At 41.9% G+C, this 20,532-nt stretch overlaps 2 protein-coding genes across 3 annotated transcripts; one reads left to right on the forward strand and one right to left on the reverse strand.

The window, feature by feature from the left end:
• The first annotated feature begins 278 nt into the window (after positions 1-278).
• TATDN2 (TatD DNase domain containing 2) lies at positions 279-11,128 on the forward strand. Of its 2 annotated transcripts, none has more exons than XM_035106560.2 (7): positions 279-341; positions 1,099-1,475; positions 2,781-4,151; positions 5,103-5,987; positions 7,132-7,259; positions 8,555-8,738; positions 9,772-11,128. In XM_035106560.2, the coding sequence occupies exons 2-7, from the start codon at positions 1,113-1,115 to the stop codon at positions 9,910-9,912; spliced, it is 3,072 nt and encodes a 1,023-aa protein (XP_034962451.1). In that variant the 5' UTR covers positions 279-341; positions 1,099-1,112; the 3' UTR covers positions 9,913-11,128. The 2 variants fall into 2 exon arrangements, with proteins under 2 accessions (XP_034962451.1, XP_034962452.1); XM_035106561.2 differs by lacking the exon at positions 279-341 and adding an exon at positions 359-853.
• A 1,374-nt stretch (positions 11,129-12,502) lies between these two features.
• Positions 12,503-16,878, reverse strand: GHRL (ghrelin and obestatin prepropeptide). Its single transcript, XM_035106562.2, has 4 exons — positions 16,531-16,878; positions 16,307-16,420; positions 14,394-14,502; positions 12,503-12,656 (listed from the first exon to the last, which is right to left on the reverse strand). The coding sequence occupies exons 1-4, from the start codon at positions 16,636-16,638 to the stop codon at positions 12,637-12,639; spliced, it is 351 nt and encodes a 116-aa protein (XP_034962453.1). The 5' UTR covers positions 16,639-16,878; the 3' UTR covers positions 12,503-12,636.
• Positions 16,879-20,532: the final 3,654 nt, after the last annotated feature.

Genomic DNA, 20,532 nt, shown 5'->3' on the forward strand with positions numbered 1-20,532 from the left:
TTGTAGAGTACAGCCTCTCTCGGAGGGGGTGGTCTTCGCCGGCCGGCCCGGCCCCGTACACGCCCAACCTTAACCAGCAGTCGAAAAGGTTGCGCAAGCGCGCTTCTTCTACCCCGCCCCCACTCCGCCAAGCTCGCTTCCTCTTCCCGTTCTGCTGCCCTTCGCTTCAGTCACGCGGACCCCTGGTCCAGGCCACGCGCCCGCCCCCTAACCCTCCTCTCACCCAATCAGAAGGCGAGCCTGTCCAACAGCTTTCCCCCCTCCCCTTCTCCCGGTGTTCGGGTGCCGCCCCTAAGCTTTGTGCAGAACAGGGCGGCTGCGAGCGAGAGGAGGCGCGCACGGTACTGTACTGAGCGACGAGAGTGGGACCCGGGGCGCGGGGAGAGGGAGGCGCCGCGCGGCCTTGTAACTGCCAACCGTCATAGTTTGAAAAGTGGAAGCCGCGCGTGGGGCAATGTTCCCCCAAGGGGGGGTTGCCGCGGGGAGGAAAAGAAGGCGTCGTCGTCTCCGAAGGGGCGGGGGCCCCGCCGAAGCCTGCCAATGGCTGCCGGCGCTTGGCAAGGAGGGAGGCCCCTTGCCACCCCTGAGGAAATCTCTTCCTGGCCTCCCTGCCTCTCTGCTCCGCTTCCCGGCGTTAGGCGGGCTGTGGCTCCTGTCAACTGCCCCGCCCCCGCCCGCCCTCCCGCATTCCTGCTTCCCACCGAAGACAGGCTGGGAGCTCCGGCCTCTTCTGTTCCTCCTTTATGGGTGTTGTTTGGGCAGCTCTTGAAGGAGGGAGGGATAGAAAGAGGAGCCCTGGCGAGTTGCTGGTGACATGGGTGGATCAGGGCCTTGCTGCGCCTGATAAGCACAGGTACCTGAGTTCTGTTGGCGCTAGCCTGGCCGTGGGTACTGCGTGGTGGAAGTGGGGGAGCATGATTGTGTGTTCTCCAGTTTTCTTTGCACACACACACACACACATGCATAAGTTCATACTTTAAAAATAATATGTTTCGTTGCTGTTCTCACACGTTCATAAATGTGCGGCCTCTCTGCGGCGCAAGTTTGGGCAGCGTGTATGTGTTAAAAGTCTGGCTTTTCTCTCTTTTCATGCTCAAGATAATCCAGCCTCAATGCAGCCAAACAGGAGGCGTAAAATAGAGTGGGACAGCTTGTCTATTGGATCACCCGCCAAATATCGCAGACTCGCCAAAGAGGTGCCGTCACAGCCTTCCCCTAGCAGTAGGTCTGCTACATACATTGAGGCGGCTACATTCAGGAAAGCTCCAGAGTCTTATAAAGCGTTCTCAAGAACTTCATTCACCACAGCGGATTCTTCCTCTGATGAGATTGAAACGAATGATGGAATTGACAGCATGGTTAGAGAGAGCCCGGACCACCCTCTTTCCAATAAACTGTTCCTTGTAAAACGTCCTGCCTGTGACATGTCTGAGGAAAATGTGACGTCTTCGCCTGGAGAATCCTTGAAACAAAAGGTAGATAAGTGATGACAAATATTGGAATATCGGGTGGGATTGAGGGGAATTGCATTTGTTTATAATGTGTAAAGGTAAAGGGACCCCTGACCATTAGGTCCAGTCGTGACCGACTCTGGGGTTGCGCGCTCATCTCGCATTATTGGCTGAGGGAGCCAGCGTATAGCTTCCAGGTCATGTGCATGTGGCCAGCATGACAAAGCCGCTTCTGGCAAACCTGAGTAGCACATGGAAACGCCATTTACCTTCCCGCTGTAGCAGTTCCTATTTATCTACTTGCATTTTGACGTGCTTTCGAACTGCTAGGTTGGCAGGAGCTGGGACCAAGCAATGGGAGCTCACCCCGTCACAGGGATTCGAACTGCCAACCTTCTGATCAGCAAGCCCTAGGTTCAGTGGTTTAACCACAGCGCCACCTGGGTCCCGTTTATAATGTACTTGTGTTTTTAAAAAAATAAATAAATCCCAAGGTAGGATTTTATCATCCATGATAAAAATTGTAACAAAAACACACAAGTTTATAATGTACTTGTGTGTTTTTGTTACAATTTTTATCGGATGATAAAATCCTACCTTGGGAATTTTTTTTTAAGGGTAGCATAGAAATTGTATGAATATTTAAATAAAATGTATTCAGGTTGCAATTCTTTGTCCCTTGGGAAGTGTCTTAGAGGGAGCAGGATATATTGGAGCTTCTCCAGTGCCACAACTTATGTCTGATTCCAGTGCCACAGAAACCTCTATGACTCTGGCCCTCTTGTAGTTGTTGGGCCAAATGGGACATGTTTAAGCTGTTTGTGGGCATGTTAGGGAAGGCCTGCGAAATACTTTTGAGTCTTTGGATTTACAGTCTTCTCAGCACCTTTGATGTGCCTCCAAACTGGAGAGAGATATATTCCCACATGGGACCTGGTGTAAGTCTGCCCTGTGAATTTATCTCATACTGTTTCCAATGAGAAATCTAGCCAATGGGAATCAGTAGCAGTGTGGATCCTGCAGTGCTTTGGATATGGTGGTTAAACCACACTTTTTTTCTCTCTCTGCCCCTTAGGATTGCAGCCTTAGGGGAGCATCCTTGATAGCTTTTCATACTTCTTGAAGATAGGTTTTCAGAAATTGGTTAATTTATGTCCAATTGCTTAGGATTAATTTGTCAGAACCAAAATCCTCCTCTTCTTCTTTTTTTGCAAACTATTGTATGGTTCTTTTAGGCTGGCCTTTTTAACCTACAATGTGAAGATATCATTTCTGTGAAAGGGATACTAGGTATGTTGTATGAAGTTTACACTGTTATTTACTGTTTAGATTAAACAAGATGACTGCAGTGAAACAGGTCCAAGCCTCACACCAAGCACAGAAAGAAAAGGTGCTTCAAAGGAAGCAGGTGCTGAATGTGGCAGGAGGAGAATGAAAGATCAGGACCAAGGATCTCGACTAATATACCGCAAAGCTCTGCTTGCTATACTTGGGGGACCACTGCGACCTAGAAGGGAGACGGCACCTCCAAATGGAACCCTGGAAGAAAGCCTTCCTAAAAAAGTGGCATCTGAATCAGCTGGCCACCTGAGACGCCCCTCAATAGCATCAAAACTTGGAGAGCAGCAACCTGGAAAAGAGTCAAACTGTCTGAAAACCATAGAAAAAGAGCACATTAATATTTCTATCAGGCAGGATAGAAAAGAGTCTCATAGGTTAGATGGCAGCTCAAGACGTGTATCTGTCGTTTCAAGTTCAGAAAGAGAAAAAGACTTTAAACAGGAGTCCACCTTTCAGAAAGCTGCTGCAGAAGATGAACATAATATCTCTAGGCATTGTGGGAAAGAGGCTTCCAGATCAAAGGGTAGCTTGAGGCATATTCATGCATTATCAAGAGCTGAAGATGAACCAGAAGTTGAACAGGAGTCTGTCTTCCAGAAAGCTGCTGCAAAAGAAGAAAAGAAAACCTCTAGGCATAGTGGGAAAGTGGCTTCCAAACCAGGTGGCAACTCAAGGCACATTCATACATTAACAAAATTTGAAGATGAACCGGAAATTAAGCAGGAGTCGATCTTTCAGAAAGTTGCTGCAAAAGAAGAAAATAGTATTTCTAGGCATAGTGGGAAAGAGGCTCCTAGACCAGCGGGCAGCTCAAGGTATACATTATCAAGGTCTGCATTATCAAGATTTGAAGATGAACTAGAAATGGAAAAGGAGCCAAAAGACACCAACATTTCTGTTGGACGGAGTAAAAAAAAAGATTGCAGAGAGCATTGCAGATCAGATGATAAATTTAAAAGCACACCTAACCTTTTACAGGTTGACGGAGAACAAAAATATAAGCAAGAGTCCACCAATCAGCAAAGTAAAACTGATGAAGAAAATGCCTGTGCCAGTCTATCTAAAAAGGAATATGGGAGACCAGGAAACCAGCTGAGAAGTGTGTCTGAAGTGTCCAAGTATGAAGGTGAAGAACTGTTCAAGCAGGGTTGCAGCAGTGAGAAAACTATGACAAAATACAACAGTACCTTCACAAAGCAGAAAACTGTGCCAAAAGAAAAATATGTTTGCCCCAGTTCATCTGATGCACATTGTGGTACTGCTGCAAAGGAGTTTGTGAATTTCCAGAGGACAGTTATTGTAGAATCTTCTCCAAAACCTGTGTTTGTGGATGACCACAGTTCAGAAGTAAATGAGAAGGTGAGGCATTCTGTTGTGGAATAAGGTTTTCAAAATGAAACCGTAGCTAAATGTTCCTGGAATGTAATTGATTTCACACAAATGAACAGCCAGCACTTAAAAGTAAACACATTCCCAAAAGTTTGAGAAATTCTTAAGATAGCTTCAAGGATTCATCCTTAAGCTAGTAGGAAAAGAATGTAGTTTAAGGAAACTTAAACTAAACTTAAATTTAACTTACTAAAAGGTGCAATTTAAACACAGAATCCTTCCAAATGGTTGTAGAAATGTTTAGTAGCAGTTTTCAGAGGTGGAAGATGTAGGACAAAATAGTACGTAGTTACAAATGCAACCTTTGTTGTTTGTACGATTCAGGATTCAGAGATAGTTTTCTGAATTCTGTTAACTTAGAAGTTGCCATGTAGCGATGCACAAAACTGATTTCATCCTCTTTATTGCCATGTGGCCTTTTCTGGATGACACTCATACTAATAAATTGTGTCCCATATAGCATTGCTCATCAATACAGAAGTCTTCAGTGATCCTCAAATTTTACTTGCCTTTTGTGGTCAACTACCAAATAACCCAAAATAAAGTGGTGTTTGCCCTCTGTGAATAACAAACTACAAGACTAACATGCTTTTATTTCAATGTGCATTTTCTACCAATTGGCTGAATGGCCTGTTACAATTCTTAAGCATTTTTCACATATTGTTGCTTTAATTATACAAAAATCCCTCATATCTTCCTTTACTTTTGTTATAAACCAGTATAGGCATGGCAAGCCTAACAGATTAGCTGGAGATCCATGTTGTATTTTTCTTTTAAAAACAAAATCTGCATACCTCTTGTATTTTTGTTGTCTTCTCCTGTGACCTGGTCATCTTCCCTTGCATATAATTTAAACTAATCAGATGCGAGATAACCAAGCTGAATTGATTTTCTCATTTTATTTTATTTCATGGCTTGCAGTTAATGGGGAAAGAAAGAGAGTCCTCGGCTGAAAGTGATTGGTCTGACATGGAGGATGCAGAACCACCAAGTACTTTCTCCCAGGAGGATTCTATCCCAAACCACAGTACACCAAAAACAATGGACGCCAAAACACTGTTGGCAACAGAGTTGGTGAAGTATCCTTCTCATTTGTACAATCGCAGGATGAGTGACTATACAAAGTATTGGACAAGCTGCAGCAAGCCAGTGGATTGTTCTCCTTTTTCATTTTCTTCTGAAGATACCTCATATGCCTCCCATCTTTGTGATGTTTCATTAGATACCTCAGCTGATAGTCCATCAACTACACCAAAGGATAAAGAACCTTGTATGCGTGTTAGGCCCCGGTCACTTGGTTCTCAGCTGGTCGATGAGAAAAACAGACGACGGAGTAAAGAACTAGCATCATGTGTTCCTATTTTTTCCACACCTCGTCGCAAGTCAGAGTCTTTTGTCAATCAATGTGTAAACCAGGATTTGCCTGATGACCTGCCTAAATATTTAAAAGAAGGGTTTATTGATACCCACTGCCATTTGGATATGTTATATACAAAGACAGCTTTCAGGGGCACTTTTTCTAAGTTTCGAAAGACTTACAGTAGCAGCTTTCCTAAAGAATTTCAGGGATGTATAGCTGACTTTTGTGATCCTCGTACATTGAACAACTACTTATGGGAAGATTTATTAAAGGAAGACATGGTTTGGGGGGCATTTGGTTGTCATCCTCACTTTGCACGTTATTACACAGACCTTCATGAAAGAAGTATCTTACAGGCAATGAGGCACCCCAAAGCTATTGCCTTTGGAGAAATGGGGCTGGATTACTCTTATAAATGTAGCACTGAGGTCTCAACGCAGCATAAGGTAAAGGAGAGTGCTGTTACTTTTTGTGCTCAATGTCTCAAGATTTGTGAAGAAACGTCATTCACTTCGTACGATGTCATTGGTCTGTAAAGTTGTGAGTTGTTCAAAAAGCCCACTAAGTTGAGATGATAGTAGCTTTCTTTTGGGGAAAAAAACCCTTTTAAGTCCATTGCTCGGAGTATATTGCAGTCCACAGAATAAGAGGATTGGTTGCTAAATCATTTTTGTAGGGCTAATTAAATTTATTAACGTGCAGTGCTGACCTAAAACATGGGGGTGATATGTAGCTGAAATAATTCTAAGCATTTCTGTTATCTAATCACTCGTAATAGGCTTTGGTTTGAATACATTAGCAAAAGAGACATATCCCATATTATGGAATTTCAGCAGCAAGTGATTTCTACATCCAAAAGTAGTATTGCAATGGTACATGGTAGCAAACAACCTACTAGCAGAAATGTTTGGTCGATAGCTCAGGTAAGTGGTCAGAGCAGGAAGAATGCAAGAAAAATGCATCATCGTGTGTAATTTCACTTGGTTGCAAAAGAACAATTCTCAACAAAACATGTTCGAAAAACTTGCTGCAGACACAGAACTATAGATTGAACGGCTTGGATCCAAAGTTACTGGTTTCCCCCCTTGCAACCCCCTAGGGCTCTTTTGAAGAGTCCCTAAGTTTTATTGAGCAGCTGTTCAGTGGCTAGGAAGCTGCAGGAAGGAAGAGGAACTGGTAAAAATTGCCTTCCTTTCCTACAGCAGCTGTTGCATGTGGAAATCTATTGAACGTGTCAGTATCTACAATTTGATCTGTTTATCCAATGTTAAATTATTCATATTACTTTCCGTTTTGTACGTGGTGTTTCCTAATTGCATCAGCATCATGTACAATACTGACACTGAAGCTCAGCCAGTCTACTCCTTTAATGTCTTTTTAAATGAAATAAATGAAAATGTGCTCCTGGACAGTTCTCTCTCTTATGTCCCCCCACTCCCTAACAAAATGGACTGTGTTGATAAAAGTAGTAAGATTATAAATGGTAGTGGTGGAGTGAGGTACTAGATTGTTTTCCACGCATCTTACATTTTTGTTCTCGGAGCAGTTCTAATAGCATTTGAAGATATACTCCTTTCTTGCTTGCTTCAGGTATTTGAAAGGCAACTGAATCTTGCTGTTTCCTTAAGGAAACCATTGGTAATTCACTGCAGAGATGCTGATGATGACTTGTTGGAAATCATGAAAAAATGTGTACCCAAAGACTACAAGATTCACAGGTAATTGTATTAAATACTTTTAAGTCTACCCATCCTTGACATTAAAAAGTAGCTGAAGGCCAGAGGTCCTAAAAATCTGTATGGCTGTGATTCCCTGGTTATAACTTACAAAGATGTACAGTATAGGGCTTAGGTACAAGCTATCTGAAAGAATGTATTCCCTCATAGAAGCCCGCTTGGGTTCTGAGATCCTTGGGGGAGGCCCTTCCCCTGGTCCTGCCACCCTCAGGCATGCTTAGTGGGGATGCAGGAGAGGGCCTTCTCGGTGGCTGCTCCCAGACTTCGAAACTTCCACCCTAAAAAAGTTAGGCTGGCTCACTCCTTGTCTTTCCACTGGCAAGTGAATACTTTCTTGTTCGAACATGCTTTGGGGAACTGGCTGCTTTTAATGTGGGGGCTGGTGCCATGCAGTTTGTGTTGTGATTGTATGTTTTTAGTAGACCTCTCATAAAGATATGTGTTGGATGTTTAATTGTTTTTTAATTATTGTTCCCACCCACCCCAGCATTTTTAGCTGTTCTTATTTTATCTGTAAGCTGCCATGATTTCCTGTCAGGGAAAAAGGCAGTGTATAAATAAGTTGCTGTTGCAGTGTATAAATAAGTTGTTGTTGTTGTTGTTGTTGTTGTTATTAATGGTAGTAGTAGTAACAGTAACAGTATATAGAATAGAATAGGCCAGAGATTTATGGACACCTGAGCAATCTCCCTTTCTATTTAAAAAAGTTACCATTTAATTTTTCAGACCAGCATTCTAAAATCACAAGTGAAAATTAAGACATAACTTGAATGCTTCGAAGGTCTCTATTTCATTGAAACTAGATTCGGTAATTCCTTGAATATAGTACAGTGGTCCCTCGACTTACGAACTTAATCCGTTCCGAATGCACATTCGTAGGTCAAAAAGTTCGTAAGTTGAAAAGTGGTTTCCCATAGGAAAAAAAATATTCGGAAAAATTTGTAAGTCGAGGAAACTGCATTTAAATATTGTTTCCGTTCGGATGTAGAAAAATTTGTAAGTGTGCGGCCATTTTTCCTGTTCGTAAGTCGTCGAAAACTTCGGATGCCGAGTAATGCGAAAGTCGAGGGACCACTGTATTAAAATTATAACCTGCACCTTCCACAACAAATTTTAGCTGAAGTGTGGCTTTTATTCCAAGAAGAAATTAACAACATAGCAGCCACCATTCAGTGTTCAGCTTGCTGTGTGGTCTTTAGTATGGCTAGCATTACTGCTTTCCTGTTGCTGGTTGGCCATCATATGTTGCAGAATGACCATTGTTTTCTCTATCTTAGGCATTGCTTTACTGGCAGGTACAGTGCCATAGAACCATTGCTGGACTACTTTCCAAATCTTACTGTTGGATTCACAGCATTGCTGACATATCCATCTGCTACAGAGGCTAGAGATTCAGTTCAGAAAATCCCTTTAAGTAGAATAGTTGTAGAAACAGATGCGCCATATTTCCTTCCTAGGCAGGTAAGGTATTTTGTTTTATTTGCAATCCTTTGTCCCTTTATTGTGTGCTGATTAATACTTCATTTAAAAAAACGTCCTTTCATGTTTTAGGGTGTAGTATGAAAGAAAATGTTAATGGTTTAAGGTTAAGCAGGCGCTTCATATAGTGTAATGCAGTGGGTTTTTTTTTTATCACTCCTTCCTGTTGAAAGTCATGGCCCAGGAAGAGAGGGGGAAATATCAAAAGTCAATCACTGCCCACACAGGTGGGGTTGTCAGGAAAGCTTTGGGGTCTTGGACCATGGTCTCCGCTTCATCGAGGAAGGACTTCTGTCAAGAGATAGGCTGCACCTCACAATGGTTGGCAAGAATGTGTTGACTAAGAGTCTCACAAACCTGATCAGAAGAGCTTAAAGTAAATCCTGAGGGGGGGAGAGAGACAATATTACAGATGACAGGGAAACACCTGGTACTGGGGATAGTAGCGCAGGAAACTGAGGTGGTGCTACAGAAACCTGTTAATGAGCAAGAAAACTACAAGAAAGAAGCAGCTGCAGGAGGTCTGACATACCATCTGGAATTTAAGAAGGCTGATTTCAAAAAGCTAAAGGAGCTACTGAGGGATAGCTCAGTTGGTAGAGCATGAGACTCTTAATCTCAGGATCATGGGTTTGAGCCCCATGTTGGGCAAAATATTCCTGCACAGCAGAGAGTTGAACTGGATGGACTAGATCAGGCATCCCCAAACTGCAGCCCTCCAGATGTTTTGGCCTACAACTCCCATGATCCCTAGCTAACAGGACCAGTGGTCAGGGAAGATGGGAATTGTAGTCCAAAACATCTGGAGGGCCGAAGTTTGGGGATGCCTGGACTGGATGATCCTTGTGGTCCCAACTCTACCATCCTATGATTCTGCTGGGTGAGATCCCATGGTCAGAAATACTCAAAGATAATGGAATCAAAGATGGATGGGAGTTTGTTAAATGTGAAATATTGAAGGCACAAATGCAGACAATAGCCTTATCTCCTAAAACTCTGCTGCTTCTTTTTCCAGGTTCCCAAAACTGTATGCCAGTATTCACATCCAGGAGTAGCTCTGCACACCGTGAAAGAGATTGCTCAGCTCAAGGAAGTGTCATTGCCTGCCATGTTAGGCATTCTAAGACAAAACACAAAAAGAGTATATGACTTGTAGGGAAGCACAAGGGAGTGTGGAAAAGAGCTGATGAGGGAATACTTTTTATGTAAATATAAATTTGGAACTTGCACAATAATGTTGACCAGCTTGGATATTGTGACTTCTGGAAACAAGGAAAATATTAACAAGTGCTTAATTTTGAACCACAGTCCTTTAAAGTTCACACCTTTTCCTGCTGCTTCCCCTCCCTTCTGCTATTTGTTCCATTCCTTTTAAGGTGCCTTAGTGTTGATTTTATTCTTAAGAGTGGCTTTCTTTTTTAATTTTTAATTATCTTGGGCAGCCAAAAAATTGTCAGCATATTGATTTTTTTTAATTTTTATTTGCTTTTTTAAAAATGTATCTGAAGGAGATTATTTTTAGAAGGCCAGTTTCCAATAGAAAGGAGAAAGCCAGGTATGCCTTAGTACAGGGTAGTCAATATGGTGCTCTCCAAACGCTGTTGGGACTCCAACTTCCATCAGCTCCAGCCACCATGGCCAGTGACTAGGAATGATGGGCAGTGGACCCTGATGGCTACCCCTGGTAAGGTGAGGCTTAGCTTTAAAAGAGAAAGTGCTCCTAAATTGTCTGATTATTTCTCTTGAAGCAGCAGTCCATGTAACTGCAATACCGTATATTCTTAGTTAAAAACCTTCCATTTGGTATAGCATGAATATACTCAAAGAAGTAATGACATACATTACCAATATATGATAGTAATTCCCCCCCCCCCCAATATGCATTAGCACAAAGGATCATTTCTAAGGATGTCTATAAATTATATGGCAAGAACCTTAAACTGAACTGAATTTGCATAACAACTCAGAGATACTGAAAGGGCTGTAAAATACTCTAGATCTAATCTCTAATCTGGTGTCATTTGCATGTTGTTTGACCACCACTCCCGTGCTGGCTGGGACTGATGGGAGCTGGAGTCCCAACAGCATCGGGAGAGCCTTAGGGTGAGGAAGGCTACTCTAGATATACTGGGTTCTTCAGAAACTGAAGCACACACAAAGTAATTAAACAAAGCAAGGGAGTGAAATGGGCTCTCAAGATTATTTTGTGGGAAACCATGGTTTGTTTTTGTTTTAATTAGGCAGTTTTAACCTCTGCATTGTTTCCTTTTTAATAAAGAAAAATGATTCCATGTTTCTATATTGTTCTATTATGTATTATTTGGACTTTGAAAAGATTACTTGTAAATAAACATATTTTTATATAAATATTCATACATGTTGATTATATACATGACTCATGGGCAAGAAATTAAAGTATTGCAACCAATAACATGGAAAGCCAACATTGTTGTTCTCTGCCCTTCCTTTGCCTTCAGTTCAGCAGTGTCTTCATGTTACATGGAAAGGTCCTTCTGTATAGACTTCTGTTTGTTTTATTAAAAGTGTTTCCTAATGTTTGTGAAAATAGCATCCTAAGTAACTTTTTCCTTCTGCACACGTGTGTGAGGTGTATGTGTGTATGTATGTATGTTTATATGCAGGAATAATAAAACCATGCTGTCCCTTTCCAGTCATAAGACAGCTCTCGCTTTCCTATCTTTTAAGACACCACCAGAGCACAAACTTGGCTGTTTGAGACCTTGAAACTCTCAAGCCCAGATTTGGCTTACTGTAACCACATGAATGATTTGGCGCTCTGGTTGGAGGCGCTATGCTTCTGAAAATCAGCTGCTGGAGACCACAGGAGAAGAGAGTGTTCTTGTGGCAAGGCTCCGCTTGTGGGTTTTCCACAGGCATCTGGTTGGCTACTGTGAGAACAGGATGCTGGACTAGATGGGCGACTGGCCTGATCCAGCAGGTTCTGGTGACCCACTTTGCTCCTCCCCAGGCTTTTTAGGGCAGTGCAGGATGCTATTGGTGGTCTAACCCAGAAATATGGTTAATGTCTCTCCTCAATCACAATCTGTAGGGTCAGGGTTAACCATAGGACAAACCTCAACTACAAAACACAGTTAAGGAGGAAAGACCATAACTATGAAACCAGGTTTGGACAGCATGTTAAGCCAAACCTTTGCTTCACTGCCATGCTGTGCTGACCTAAAAAGCCCAGGCTGCAATCTTCTTAGGAGCTAGTATGTCTGCATGGGACATAGTATACTTTAGCATGATATACTAATGGGCTCAATTGCCTTAAAGTAGAATTTAGGAGTCCCTTGACTTTCTTTTTTGAAGTGCATGCAACATACAACAAAAATGTCATTCTTTGCAGAGTTACGGCTGTGATCCAGACTACAGGAAGCCTCATCCTTTTTTTGTGGTAGCAATTGTATTCCCTAGTATCAACACAGTTCTTCCTTTGATGAAAGAATGTGTTATTTGCTTCACTGTTATATAGTTCCTTAAAATTAATTCCACACTGTTTTAGAAACTGATAAATAAGCACAAGCTCAAATATTCTTCTGCAACAAATGCATGAGGCAATCAATAGTACAGTATCTAGCTAAATTCATTCTAGTCTCCCAGCTCTTTTCCCTGATTACAATCTTTCCACTATCCTCTTATTTGCATATTTTATTTTATTTCCTTAAAAAGCTCTGTAGCTTTGCCATCACAGAATCTTCCAATAAGTTGCCAGATACGCTTTTAACATTCTGTAATAAAGGCATTTATTAGGTATGTCAGCATAAAGTAAGATTTGAAGCAGTTGAATTCAAAGCATGAAACTTGTTTCAATGTAAAGTTGTTATGTTAACTCCACCATCTTGATTTTCAATTTTTTTCACTCTGTTTCTTGGCTTTCTGAAAAGGTCAACAGGGCAGTAGTTAATATAAAAAAGCTATGTTGATGTAAAATGACTTTCAAGGCTCTACCTGTTAAAAGAGCAAGTAATATATGAATGAAGGTAGACATGAGAAGCTATATATATATTGTCCCCATACATAAAGTGTTAACTCTATGGGATCAGTAGCAGTAAAGCGGGTAGAGAACACTTCAGCAAAATAATAATAATAAATCTGTTCTTAGTTATGGGGGTTTCCCCAACCCACTAGGGCAGATATAGACAAGACATAGGAAGTCTTGTTGCATCAGCAGAAGTTCTTGCATTAATAGGTGACTTTACTGATAGAACACTTGGTCTTTTAGCAGGAGTGCTACCCTACAGGGATGCCAACAGGATTTCCTGATACATTGTTTAGATTGGGTCCCCTGCACCACCACCACTTCCAATCTGGTGCCAATAACCGTTGCTTATGCACAAAAAATGTGCATAACCTTAAGCACCTGGGTGGAAAAGCCTCTGGCAGTTCCATATAACTGTATACTAACATTTTCTTTCCCTCTTCGTGCTACATAACCAGGGCCGTAGCTAGGGGGTGGCAAGGTGGGCCCCTGCCAGGGGAGCAGGCGATTGGGTGTGTGTGCAAAATCGGCTAAAAATATGTCCATAAATATATTGATTATTGCCTCAGGAGAAATGGTTTTAAATAGAGGGTGAATTGAATTTGGGGGGGGGGTTGGGGGTTGGAGAAGAGGTGGAAAGAAGATCTAATTTGACCGTGGCTAGGGGGCGCAATCTGGATGGTTCTGCCAGGGGCACAAGATCACCTAGCTACGGCTCTGTACATAACCATCATGCCTTTTTTCCCACGCCCTATTGCATTTTATTTTTCTAAACAAAAATGTATTAATGCTTAGACTTTTTCTTGCAGTCAAGATGTTTGAAATCAATCAATTTAGTTGTCTTTTTAGAGATGGGGCAACGAGAAATGTACACCGTATTTCAAATGTACTGGTGCTACACCTCTAAACAGCTTTATTGTATTAAGATTCTTCTTAAGAAATAGATCTTAGGTTTCTAAATACAGTATCTTAAGGCATAGTCTGGAACCCTTAGGGAACAAAAATGGAAGGCTGGAGCTCATTTTGCCACTAAGATTACAAGTCCCATACATTCAAAATATGATTAAATCATGACATGGGTGTTGAAAATGCACGAGATTTACAAATGAAAAACATGGTGCCCTTCTAGTTATTCTGAATGCATAATCCAAAAATATTCATGCGTACAGTCCTATCTAAGCATATTTACTTACAAGCACTGGTTTAAGAGAAATATTCTCTAGTAACTATTTAGGATTGTTGGTGTGCAACCAGATCCTAAGCATAATATACTCAAGCAAGTTCTGTTTGATCACCAAAACTTACTCGCATGTAGATGTGCATTCATGTGCAGCCTTAATCTCTGATGACCTAGGCTAGAAACAGCTGATACAGTATATTTATCAAGTAGATTGAAAGGAGCCTACAGCTTGTACAAAAGCAGAGAATGCATTGAGTTAGTTGCCTTTGCAGCTGATGTCATTGTTTTATCACTGCTATGATCTTTCACCTGCATGGACTGATGTACACTTAGGGGAGGATATTCAAGTTGTGTTATACGGGGTATATTATTATTACTATTTAAGTTGATCTCCAAATACCTTGTGGATTGAATTTGGGTAAGAACCCTGGTTCCTTGAATGAGGAAATGTTACCTTTATTGCCTTCAACAAGTATGTCTTCCAGAAGCTTCTCCAGTATTGGGCCATAGTCTTTGTACTGATCTTCTGAGATTTTCATGCCAATTTCAAAGGGAACAGTGAACTAAGAAAAGTTGCAGGACGTTAAAATTAATAATAATAATAATAATAATAATAATAATAATAATAATAATAAACCGCATCCAAGATGGCGGACGGAGCTCCATTCGTAGAATGTAGAATGTAGAAACATTCGTAAGTAGAGTTATTCGTAAGTAGAGGTACCACTGTATTTATAATTTGTTACATTTGGAGCTTTGTGGCCAATATGGAAGGGTTAAGAACTGTGTGGGAAGCTGCCACATAAGAGCTTCCCTTTCAGAAACTAGTCTGAAACACTTTTTATGGACAAACTCATCTGCAGTGCACAAGTCATTTCTGCAGACATCGCACCTTATTCCTGCATGCATGACTTCATTGTGTTCTTGGTCCAAGAGAGACTGGAAATCCCTATTTTACCTGTGGTGGCCCTGTGATACTGTCAGAATGTTCTGGGAACAGGCATTTGACACTATCCTGGACATAGTATGACAAGACTGTATAGACCAGGCTTCCTCAACCTCGGCCCTCCAGATGTTTTTGGCCTGTAACTCCCAGGATCCCTAGCTAGCAGGGATGATGGGAATTGTAGTCTCAAAAACATCTGGAGGGCCGAGTTTGAGGAAGCCTGGTTTAGACAGACCAGACCCTGCTCTATCTCGGCAATATATACAGAGAGCCACAGAACGTTTATCCATGCCACAAGGACATTGTTTTGTTTCAGACGCAGCAAGAATGTAAAGCAGCCAGTTATCAGCAAAGCTTATCCGACTCTTCTGTTCGTACCTTCTTCTCTCAAGGTTATTGGAAAACCTAAATACCAAATTAGGTGGTAAAGAATGTCCCGTTTTCATATACTGTACGGAGAGTAGTTTCTGGGTACTGTCCTTCATTATCTCATTCTTGTTGCAAATAAGAATCCTGTTCAGTGTCTAGATACTAAATACTAAAATGACTTCAGTTACAACCCCTATCTGCCCTGTAAGCAAATGAAAAATAAAAGTTTTAAAAGTGAGTAGAAAGGCAAGAGATCCGAGACCCAGCATAAAAGATTCAAGGTTCTGGCCCTTTGGTTTACCCATAATCATATCCCTGCGCATGAGGTTATCTGTATATGCACTGATCTCTGGCTGGAGTATGATTTTGGGCAGTGACTATTTGTACATGAAAATGCTAAATGTTATGTCTAATGCCGCCCCCCCCTTTTGTTAAGATACTATGTACAGTAAAATGTTTTGGGAGGAGGGGAAATGTTTTACTCTTAATTTGTATGGGACAAGTTGATTTGGGGCAGCAGGCGTGGGGAGTAGCAGACCCTCTAAGTCAGGGAACCCCAGACTACGGCCCGGGGCCCACATATGGCCCCCAATGCTCTTTTATGCGGCCCCCGGGGACCCCCGCTGCCGCCACCCGCTCTTACCAGCATGGCGCGGCGCGGCTGCCGACTTCTGACCCGGAAAAGCGCCGGAAATAGCTTGTGTGCACGCGCAAGCATCATTTCCGGTGTACTTCCGGGTCGGAGGAGGCTTCTGCAAATGCGCACAAGCTATTTCCGGCACTTTTGAAGTCGGGAGTGTGCCAGAAATAGTGTTTGCGCATGGGCGCACACAGCCGTGCGCACTCCCCCACCCTCTGGCCCACCACGCAATCGGCGCAGTGGGCATCCGGCCCAAAGCCGGGTAAGTTTGGGGACCCCTGCTCTAAGTGTCCCTATTTTCCAGGGACATCCCTGGTTTAGAGAAGCTGTCCTGGTATCTGATTTGATCCCACTTTTCCTTAGGATGTCCCTATTTTTATTGGAGAAATGTTGGAGGGTATGGAGTAGTTACCTTTATTTCTATTCCATTGTTGTCCCTCTCAGTCTCACTTCCATGAACATCCAAAAATGTTTCTGCATCTCGGCGATGGAACTTTGTTGTAGGTTTTGGGGAGACTTTTCTCTGCTAAAAACAAATCACATGCAAACCCAACAGGCAAATGATTAACTGTCCAGGATGAAACACCTTTTTATAAAGTATCACTGTGGAGCCATAGCAATGTGTTCGGCATTTACCTGAGATTTTGGTTGTTCAGGACTTAAAAAACTGGAACCGGCTGTGGTGGTCTCTGTCCAGAGAGAACAGATAAGAAGCATTCCTACCACCATGTTTCTGATAAACATGGTTGTCTTTAAAAGATGCCTGTGATTCAAGCTGTATCGACCTGCAACACAAAGAAAACTGGTGCATTCTAAAATAAACTATTTGTTTTAAACTCAATAGGTGAGTCACATGAACTGCTAAAGCTTTAATTAGTCCTTCATTTAATAAAATTTGGCACATAGAGCCAGGATCCCCATACATTAATGAACTCAGTACTGTATATGTTTTTAACAATGTAAAGCAATGCTAAGCAAGAGGCAGAAAAACGTCTTACCAATACTTCCTGCACGTATGAATTAATGGAGAGCAGTGTTGAAAGCCTTTAAATAGTCATCAGTAATGTTTGCTTTGTGTACATAATACCTTTCAGTCCAAGTAGTATTAGGCATTCCTTGGAAACACATTTCAATTAAGTTAAACAGTAAACATAAGAAAATGCATTTAATGCATTAGCTTCAAGAAACTAATGTTTTTGAAAAAATCTGATTTGTCTAATAATTTGTATATAGCAAGAGGACAATAATAAGATACAGCTGGCGCGTGCGCGCGCACACACAGTTTTTTCTGGGGAGTCACAAGGGGACACATAGCCCATAACATTTTGTGAATCCCAATTTGAACTATAAAACCACTATGGTGATTTTCTTGAGTCAAAATTAGAGCACCCCTAAAATTTTTGTTTAGAGAGAGAGAATTCCTGGGTAGCAAGATCCAAGTTGGAGACAAGTACTATTCTTTGGCGAGAGACCCCCCGTGCAGATTTAATGCCACAAAATATGCCGCAAAACAAAATGTGGACATATAGGCAGTTAGACCTTTAAAATGTGCCCCTCTTGAGTTCCAAAATGTCCCCTTGAAAAGAAGTCTCCCTCTTACCCCAGCATAGGAAAAGACCACATGTTTGGCAAGTTAAAAAAATGGTTTACTTACAAACTATCCAAAGATCAGATTCAGAAAAGTTGCACAGGCAATAAAACTTGCTTGGTTGCAAAGTGGTAAAAATTCCAAATTATTGATATAGGAACACCAAAATGGCTAGTGAGAGCCATGCAGTTGAGTTGCAGCAACCTGCTCAAACCTCTTCACATGCTGAGCTGCTCAGGTACTAGGCTTGATTACCTATTTCCTCCCAAGGTAAAGATGAAAGTGACATAGCTAAGCCTGGTAGGACAGCTTAAAGTAAAGGTAAAGGGACCCCTGACCATTAGGTCCAGTTGTGACCGACTCTGGGGTTGCGCGCTCATCTCGCATTATTGGCCGAGGGAGCCGGCGTATAGCTTCTAGGTCATGTGGCCAGCATGACACAGCCGCTTATGGCAAACCAGAGCAGCACATGGAAACGCCGTTTACCTTCCCGCTATAGCGGTTCCTATTTATCTACTTGCATTTTTATGTGCTTTCGAACTGCTAGGTTGGCAGGAGCTGGGACCAAGCAACGGGAACTCACCCCGACACAGGGATTTGAACCGCCGACCTTCTGATCAGCAGGCCCTAGGCTCAGTGGTTTAGCCCACAGCACCACCTGGGTCCCTGGTAGGACAGCATACTCTATGGTATTAACCTTTTAATGCATTAATTAGATTTTAGCAGGTAAGTTACTCAGGTAAGTTATATGATACCCACAGATACCTTCAGAAATGGAAAGCTCCATACAGAAATATGATGCAAATCAATTCCTCACTCTTGTGCTCCCAATGCCCTTCTTCCTGAACTTGCAGCATTGGTTGATGGCTTCTGAAAATCCAGTTTTGGGGAAATACGCTACTAGAGATCCTCGGAGATCATTATCAGTTGAGCCAGAGCAAGCCTAAGTCTGGATCCTTCTCATTTCTCCCTGCCTCCCCTCCTGCCTCTCCTTTTGTGCATTGCTCTTCAACAGGTGGACCAGGACCCACTTCACAATGTGATCCAAGGTTGTTCACAACAGTCAGCAGCACCAACACTATACAAATATATGGTCTGAATAAGAATTGGGTTTCCAAATGCAAAGTTTGGGTTGAAGGTGGATCCCAAGTCTGAAAAAGTTGGAGACTACTTCACTAGTGGGTGGGATGGGAAGGGGCTGTGCCATGTTGATCTATTGACAATCAAGATAATTATCATTATCGTGGTGTGTAGGACCTGTTGGTTCTTACAACCCAAATCTTAAATAGTATGAGGCCAGGATATTTGAAAGCACCACCTCTTCCCATAGAATCCTTCCTGTCTATTAGGGCCTTGCTCTGCATCCAATCTCATTCAGAGTTACAGCTGCATGCGCCATGAGACTAGTGTCACATCCACACCATGCATCTAAAGTTCTCTTTATACCACTTTAAGGAACAACTTGCTTCAACGAATCCTGGGAACTGTAGTTTGTTAACAAAGGCCTAAACAAACTACAGTTCCCAGGGTTATTTTGGAGACGCCATGACTTTTCTGTTGCCACAACCAATTCACTCCCTAGAGAAGTTCTCTCCCTAGGAGAAGGGGACGACAGAGGACGAGATGGTTGGACAGTGTTCTCGAAGCTACGAACATGAGTTTGACCAAACTGCGGGAGGCAGTGCAAGACAGGAGTGCCTGGCGTGCTATGTTCCATGGGGTCACGAAGAGTCGGACACGACTAAACGACTAAACAACAACAACAGAGAAGTTCATTTGGGCATTACGCTTTTAAGCCTTTGACATGCTGTTACGACTTTTAAAAAAATCACCTAGCTTTTAGTTTTAAGATTCACCCCCCTCCTTCCAAATGATGCTGGTTTTATTTTGTTGCCATTTTTTAGTTGTAGTGCTTTCGTGAACTGCTTTGAAGGTAGGAATGTCTACAACATATTTAGCTATATGACAAAAATACAATTTTTTAAACTAGAGAACGTTTTTTTTGGTTATGTGAGAAATTCTGCATATTCCTCTTTCGTTTCCCTGTTTGTGTGATAGTTTCAATATGGTTAAACTGATCCAAACTACTCAAAAAACAGTTCTTGGGTTTTCCCCGTTACTTCTTATAGTTTGGCTGTGATCCTAAGCTTCCTTTTGGAAGTAAGTTCTTTTGAACTGAAGAATAAGTAGGATTGCAAATCTGCTATCAACAGAAGGCAATAAATCATTTTTCATGCAGCAGAACACTCTATTAAAGACCCTCAATGTATTACCTAGCAAATTGCCTAATACGGTATGTTCCACAGCACCATAGGTGTTTTTTTAAATTGAATATTAAGGTACAATCACAACACTGGCAAATATGCCTCCCTCTTTAGGGAGGGAAGATTGTGCTTTTTCCAGCATGGTAGATTTTTCCATTCCATTTTTCGTACCTTAAAAAAAAAAAACAGAGACATATGGCCTGGGTGATCAGATTCTGAGCTAATGGTGGAAACTGTAGACAGAAGGGTAACAAGTAAACCTGACCTTTTGTGAAGGTTTTGCTATTAAAACAAAGCATTCCTTTGGGCTGGGTTTCAGGGGCAAGAGGGCAACATTTATCAGCTGAAAGCATCTATCTTTGCTATGGCACTGACATAATAGCTTGATCTAGAAGTGTTCTCAGAAATACTGACCTTAGAGATCTTATATGTATGCCCCCATTGAAACAGAATGTTACAGTTGTTAAGTGTTTAAGCCAACATCTATAAAGGGAGAAAACTTCTCAAATCTGAGATATGTACAAATAAAGCTTATAGCAAATTTAGCAGCGGATTTGGCATTCGCCTTCTGGGGGCCCCCACTGAGCCAGCTCTTTGGTGATCTTCCATCAGCCAGTGAAGGTCATTGGTTTATTTTGCTGTTGCTGATCTTAACTGCTCTTGCTTTTTATCGTTGGCTTTGTGGCTTGATTTGCTTTTATATTGTTTTAATATAATTGTATCCAGCTTGGGTACGTAGGGCATTATGAAGGTATGAGGGATGTAAAGTGGTCAAAACACATCGCC

The sequence above is a fragment of the Zootoca vivipara genome, chromosome 2, assembly GCF_963506605.1.
Source record: "Zootoca vivipara chromosome 2, rZooViv1.1, whole genome shotgun sequence".
NCBI classification, from domain to species: Eukaryota; Metazoa; Chordata; class Lepidosauria; order Squamata; family Lacertidae; genus Zootoca; species Zootoca vivipara.